General features: G+C 34.8%; 1 protein-coding gene across 19 annotated transcripts; it reads left to right on the top strand.

The window, feature by feature from the left end:
• Positions 1–276: 276 nt before the first annotated feature.
• On the top strand, positions 277–6,862 carry LOC101259338 (tRNA-specific adenosine deaminase TAD1). 19 transcript variants are annotated; one of them, XR_011221398.1, is made up of 11 exons: positions 277–551; positions 659–779; positions 1,517–1,692; positions 1,799–1,933; positions 3,922–4,035; positions 5,149–5,318; positions 5,402–5,474; positions 5,563–5,682; positions 5,976–6,063; positions 6,339–6,453; positions 6,545–6,862. XR_011221398.1 is itself a non-coding variant. In XM_069298130.1 (11 exons), exons 1-10 carry the CDS (start codon positions 377–379, stop codon positions 6,450–6,452), a joined length of 1,281 nt encoding a protein of 426 aa, XP_069154231.1. In that variant the 5' UTR covers positions 277–376; the 3' UTR covers position 6,453; positions 6,545–6,862. The 19 variants fall into 19 exon arrangements, 12 of the variants coding, with proteins under 12 accessions (XP_069154231.1, XP_069154233.1, XP_069154230.1 ...); XR_011221399.1 differs by having other exon boundaries at positions 6,537–6,862; XR_003246989.2 differs by having other exon boundaries at positions 1,517–1,696; positions 1,788–1,933; positions 5,149–5,309; positions 6,526–6,862.
• Positions 6,863–7,122: the final 260 nt, after the last annotated feature.

Below are 7,122 nucleotides of genomic sequence, written 5' to 3'. Positions count from 1 at the left end.
TACATTTTAATAAATAATTACTGATTTTAGTAATGCTTTTTATTTATTATCATTTATTGCAGTACTATGTTAAATTATTAAAAGTGAATTATGTATGCAATATATATGAATTATAATTATTTTTAAAAAATATTATGTTTATTTGATAAAAAATTGACATATTATATTATAAGTGAATTAAAATGTGTGAAAATAAATTATATATCATTAAAATATATATTATATATGAATAAAAATTATTCTTTATAATATCAATTAAACTCGTTAAAAACGATCAACTAAAAAGAAAAATATATTTTGTTATTGCAGTATATTTACGTAAGTTTACCGAAATATTAGGCCTCTTTTAAGTTTCTTTAGGCCTGTCACTGAAACTATGGAGACTGCCGGAGAAACGGCGCAAGCTCCGTCTCCAGCACCGGAGAAACAGTGGGGTGAGAAAGTATCAGAAGCAGTGCTCTCGGTATACCACCGTCTACCGAAGAAAGGAAAACCTCAAGGCCGTGAAGTCACTGTTTTGGCTGCTTTTCTTGTATCTTCACCTTCACAAGGTCCTATGAAGGAACAATTTTTGAAAGTCCTTTAAAAAAATTGATCCTTTTGCCGATTTCTATTTTCTATTTTGCTGAAGTAACCATAATTGCTTATTATTTTGCAGAACTGAAAGTGATTTCGCTGGGAACGGGAACAAAATGCATAGGCCGTTCGCGACGGAGTTCGAATGGAGATGTTGTGAATGATTCGCATGCTGAAATTATCGCAAGAAGAGCTCTACTAAGGTCTTCTTTTTTTCCTTGTTAATTTTACTTTCTCTGTCTTATTAAGAACAATCTTCAAAGCAGGAATTGAACTGGATTCTTCAAAATTTTTTTTTTTTGGATATTTAGAACATTATAAATTGATAAGCAAACTGTTCCAATCATGGATGATGACTTGTATGAGTAGTATCAAAGCATTCTCGTTTTCACTCGAGATCATCACGAACTGATTATACTTCGGCAAACCAGTATTCTGAAGTTGACAGACTATATTACTGTTTTGTTTTTAACAACTAATGAGGATTGGCATATTGTTGTCTTGTTCAAGAAAGATGGGACTAACATCTTTCCCCTCTGGTAGTATTGGAAGGGGCTGAAAACTCAAAGGTGGTGGCATTCTGATTTTAGTTCTAAACAACTCCGAGAAATGAACCTTCGCCCTCCTACCATTCTACCCTTCACCTTAAGCAGAAACTGGTTTTTCATGCTATTCATAGGATCGACCTAACTTCTAAACTCTAAGGCGTGATTTTTCTGGAGTGAGGAAACGCTACTCAAATTGGGCGATGAAAGTCCTTTTTCTAAAATTTTAGGAGTGTAGTACCTATGCTGCAGTGCTAATGTCTCTTTTTTGGGTGTTGTATACTTAAGTTTATCAAGGATATGTCTAGGTGTACATGAATGAAATATGTCCTATCGTTGGTTACAGGAAAATGAATTTTATCATTATCCTTGAAGATTTTCTTTGATCACACCAGGTACTTGTATTCAGAGATTCAAGATGTTTACAATAGTCATGCACGTAGCAATGGAAGTGTGTTATGTGATGATGTGGACAACTTCATGTTCCATTTGGAGAGTGATGGTTTAGGAACAAAAAAATTGAAAATGAAGCGCGGGTGGCAGTTACATTTGTACATTTCACAATTACCCTGTAGGTAGTGGTAGTCTGTTATACTTCTTTATACCCTTTCTTCAATTCATGTAAGAGTAGAACTCTCTGGATTTTCAATTTAGTTATTATATTAGTTTCTTTGCAGGTGGAGTTGCCTCACCAGGTTCAGAGCTTGCTTTATTGCATGATAGTCCTGCAAAGAATGGGGACATGATGTGCCCATCTATGCAACTTAGTTATTCAAAAGGGGACTCGTCAGGATATACTGCTATGAATGATGGTATGACCATAGTAGTAAAATTAGCCATAACCAGTTCCTTTAATGCCTTTCTTGAGCCCCTTATTGTCTGTCATGTAGGACCTTTTGGGTCTTCTGTTACTTGGATTTATTGGCGAAGATATGTTTAAATTAATTCCAGGTGGGGTAGGATTTTCATTTGTTTTGATCTTTTCTGCTAGAGTGTTTATTGATATCTCTGTTCACCGGTCAGGCTGAGTTTGTTAAGATAAGAGTACTAACATGGATTCCTAGTCCAAGCCTGGTCGCAAGCCTGTAGTCCAATTCCATTCTGGCCTACTGTGAGCACTCAGTTTATATCTTTTGGGATATTTTTTTTTTCACTTTTTGATGATTCAAGCTCAACTGATAGGGCTCAATATCTAGTTCTTAGCCCCTTCACTTAGCATGTTGTCTTGATGGGTTGGTGGGGCCTCTGACCTTTGAATAATCCTATTGAGTGTGTGTGCAAGTCAAGAGTGGTAGTAAAGCTGCAAATGTCTCTATCGGAAAGAAGATAAAAATTAAGCACAATTTAGGAGATAAAGATCTAGTGCATTACCTCAACTACAGTGTGCGATTTTCTTTCCTGGGCCAGTTTCATTGGAACAAATGAGATCATCAAATCCTTATATTCCTTCTTACAAATATGAACTGTTATCACTTACTCTTTGAACATGTCTTCTTCCTCGTGAGGTATGCTTGAAATTGTTTATAAAAAAAAAAAAGGAGGAAGAAGGTAGTACGTTAGAAATTTTTTAAAAATAAAATAGATCTCCTTTCCGAAATTAGGTTCCTGTCTTCATTATGTGCATGTATATTGATAGAGAAACTAAAAATATATATTGTTTATTCTCAAAAATAAAAATGTATATATTGTTTAATCGTTATAAAGGGATTTAAATTGATCAACATCTAGCACCCTTTGTTTTTTTGCTTTTTAATCCTTTAGACTAAGGATTTATTTTTTGATTTGGTAAGGTTTTCTACTTTTTGGTATACTCCTTGTAAGCGAGTTTTTATTTCCCTTGTTTATAAAATGTTATAACTTTACCGTGTATGCTAAAGATTTAAAAGCAAAAGGACCAAGGTGAGCTTTTAGTTTAAGCTGGGAGAGTATCCTGCTTGTGACTGTTTAGTATTCATCACTTATTCTGGTATGGATTTTTTTTGTAGTGTAAACATTAATAGTAAACACATGTCACATCAGCAGTTAACTGACTTGAGGACCAAATTATAGCGTTCATTTTTTTTTAGAAAAGGACTGATCATGATGTCTATGGAATGTATTCTAATAAATTGGAAGTGTTAGCCTTTCTGTGTCTTCTACATTATGATGTCTTCTGAAGGAGTTCCTTAGTTTTGGTTTTTGAAATTACCCAAGCAACAGTTCATTGGGCAAATGCAGATCATGGATTTGGAATATTAGTTTGTAGCAGTTGTTACGAACAATTATTAGGCATAACATAACTTATCTAAGTAGCAAAGTTGACAATAGTTGTATGGAGGCTGTGGAATAGGGTAGAAGGTTAGTAGGTAGTTGAGTGTTTTCGTGTTTTTTCAGTGGGATTAGGCTTGTCGGTAGTTCGTAACACCATGTATGTTGTAGTATTAGCCTTATTCATGTTGCTTCTTGCTTGTCGATATCTACCATATAACGTTGTTACTGTTCCTTTTTTGTATGCTTTGTATTGCTTTTCATATTGGTTGCCGTGGTTTCTTCATTTTTGTATTTCCTTGTCATGACTATTTTGATTTGATACACTTCAGTCAAGGGTCTTTCGAAAACGGAAACAACCTCTCTACCTCTACGAGGTAGGGGTAAGGTCTGTGTGAACTCTACCTTCCTAGACCCCACTTGTGGATTACACTTTGATGTTGGCTCACTTCAAGATTTTTCCACCGAAGTTCTAATTTGGGAATTAGAAACTCATGTTCTCCTGTCTGTTTATTTTTTTCTTAAGAATAATTTCAGATTTCTATCTTTGCAGGTTCTTTCCCCATACCCCTTGGTACAGTCATGCGAAAACCTGGCCGTGGAGATACAACTTTGTCAGTCAGCTGCTCTGATAAAATTGCCCGTTGGAACGTGGTTGGTGTACAAGGTTCCTTATATTTCTAGTTGTTACATATGCTTTCAATAATGTTATATATATATGTGTGTGTGTGTGTGTGTGTGTGTGTGTGTTACCTTTCTCAAAATATATAAATAATACAGAAGCTGTTGCAGCACATGTTCTTTATCTTGTATTTACTGATCTTATTGTTTTTATATTGTGCACTGTTTTAAAATGCATCAATGATGTTTGACAACTGCAATTGATCAATGTGGTGATAAGCAGTTTCTCTAGATCTACTAAAATGATGTGTTAAATCAATCTTTCACTTCATTTAATTAATTGAGATTTAGCAGTTAGATGAAATTATCAAATGTTTTACCAGATTGTTAATCTTCTTTTGTAAATGTCCATCTTTGATGGAGTTAATATGCCTATCATGAAATCCCATTTAATGTCAGGGTGTTAGTAAGACATCCACAAAGTCATTATGATATCTGACTATTCATTATGCAATAACATGGTTGGTCTGATGTTCACTTGTTTGGTTCATGGGATTGTGAAGTACTCCCTGAGTTCCAATTTATGTGTCTTTCCTTTCTAGTCTATTATAAAAAGAATGCCACTTTCTCTATTTAGTAGCTCTTTAATTCAATCATCACTCCTACCATGTTTAAGACCACAAGATTCAAAGGGCATTTGGTACCATTCGACACCTTTAGTTTAAAACGGTAAGAATCCAAAAGTCTTCCTTATTTTCTTAAACTCCATGCCAGCTAACTAAGACACATAAATTTAAATGGTGGGAGTAGTTTGTGATGTATCATCATATGACTTTTTGAAGAATTTTTTTTCCTGGTGCTTAGACTCTTAAATTGCTGAAGAGATTTGTCTCATGAAATGGAGAAACCTGTGAACACTGCTCTGGTAGGTATTGTATTAACAACTTTGTGAAGCCTTCCTCTATAGAGTGCTTTCAAGATGTGCTGTAATGAAATTTTCGGTGGTTGTTATGGTACTTTCTGGTGGTAATCATTGTTTTTACTTGAAGCCAATAGTTAATATTGCAGGAGCCTTGCTTTTACTTATCGCGGTGATCTTTTAATATTTACCGGAAGTTCTGTATTGTTTCTGATTTCAGTCAGTACCGTCTTACTGCAGGAGCTCTACTTTCTTACTTCTTGGAGCCAATTTATATTTCTTCTGTGACCATTGGACAATCCCATATAGCTTCAAAAACCTCTATTATTGAAGATGAAGTGATGAGGGCTACATACGAGCGTATCTTACCATTGTCCAACAAGTTAATGGATCCATTTCAAGTAAACAAGGTTTCTGCACAATTTTCTAACCATGCTTCTTCATCTTATCCTCACTGTCTGTATGTTACATTTTTTCCTTTCACCTTTGGTAGCCACTTGTCTTTGTTGCGTCAATTCCACCCGAGGAGTTTCAACATTCTGAAACTGCTCTGACTACTTTAACATGTGGGTAGGTGAATATTCATTTATCTGGACGAATAATCTGTTGGCATTTCTATTGTATTTACTTCAAAGAGTGTGTTCTAATGTCAAGGTACTCCATATGCTGGAACAACTCTGGATTGCATGAAGTCATTCTTGGAACCACTGGCAGGAAGCAGGGCACTTCTGCAAAGGGCGCTATGTCTCCTTCCACCGAGTCTTCTTTATGCAAGTAAGCTCATCAGAAATAGATTTTAGAAAATTCTATAGCGTTGCTGTTCTATGATTCTTAATTTCAGTGGAATAGAATTTAAGAAAATTCTTTCTGATGATTGATGAGGAGTCCCACAATTTTGTTATTTTAAGTTTTTAACTAATTAATGTGCATACTGCACACCACGCTGTCAACTAGTTAATAAAATGTGCTTTAGTACTTTCTCCATTCTGTTATGTAAATGTTTAGCCATGATATGTGGAATATCTTGTAGATCTTTGTGGGAATGACATATACTATGATCGTTTCAGGAAGCGCCTTTCGGAATCCTTCTTATCACTGTCATGTAATTGCTTAGGTGAACATGCTTTCGTTGGGAACTCTTATCGAGAACTAAAGGTGACTTGCAGTTCTTTGTGTACAAATGTTTGCATATTCACGAAAACTTATTGGTATCTCTTTTCATTTTGGGTTAAGAGGCACTAATATTTCATAGCAATAAAGGTGAGATGTAGTCTGTGGATACAAGTATATGCGTATTTTGTTAAATAAGGCATTGTTCTTTTGTCATAATTTTATACTGCTCACTTTAGCTGAACTGAAGAGAGACTAATATTTTCAAGGTGAATTCGTGAAAACAGACTGTTTCACCTTCTTTATATTATCTTTTGCAGGATAAGTCGCAAGAATATAATGTAGCTTCAGAAACCTTTAAAGGAAGTTCAAATTTCAAGAACTGGTTTCTGAAACCTCAAGATTTTGAGGCCTTCTCATTCATGGCTCCGTGAGGTGAGTTACTGCTTTAGATAGATTGCATTACTGACAAATGACTATAATATTGGCTTATGTAAATTACGCAAGTTTATTGCAAGTGATTCAGAAGATATTGAGTCTTGCTGGGACAATGGTGGATCTGTGAATGATTTCGACAGCTAAAAACGCTTAACATGGTCCATGGGTGACATGATTTTGCTTCAGAGGCTGATAATTTGAGCCCCTTCTGGGCTAACTCCATTGAATTGACAGGGGAATTGCTGAAATCATCTGATTCATGTTTTTGCTTTGTTGAAGTGTCTGTTAGTTTTGTGTCTTTTAGTGAGAATGAAGCTACGTAATTAGGATGTCTCAGACTAATACTTATAAAATTTTTATACTACTCAATACTCTTCTTGGAGGAAGACATAACATTATATTGTGTGTTGGAACTTCACAATGGCGTTCTCAAGATATTCATGACCATTTAGGAAAAGTAGATGATTAAAAGAACTTAAGAAGAGCTAGGTAATATTTTAAAACCATCTCTATTTGCCTCTTTTAAATTCTTTTGAGAGTATTTTATTGGGTTCATGAACTTTAATTTGTGGGAGATTTTTGCTTATGAATAAAGGATTAGTCTGTAATATCAGCTCATTAAAAGGTTAGTTTTCTCAACAGAAAAATAAATAAAATGGTTTGGTG

The sequence above is a fragment of the Solanum lycopersicum genome, chromosome 5 (genome assembly GCF_036512215.1).
Source record: "Solanum lycopersicum chromosome 5, SLM_r2.1".
NCBI lineage: Eukaryota > Viridiplantae > Streptophyta > Magnoliopsida > Solanales > Solanaceae > Solanum > Solanum lycopersicum.
The sequence above is the reverse complement of the archived record's forward strand: the minus strand, read 5'-3'. Positions and strand labels throughout refer to the sequence as shown.

Coding starts and splice junctions, on each gene's coding strand:
- LOC101259338 (XM_010323228.4), top strand. CDS start 377: ATGGAGACTGCCGGAGAAACGGCGCAAGCTCCGTCTCCAGCACCGGAG. Junction 1,697..1,787: donor ATTTCACAATTACCCTGTAG/GTAGTGGTAGTC, acceptor TTATTATATTAG/TTTCTTTGCAGGTGGAGTTG. Junction 5,479..5,562: donor CTGACTACTTTAACATGTGG/GTAGGTGAATAT, acceptor TCTAATGTCAAG/GTACTCCATATGCTGGAACA.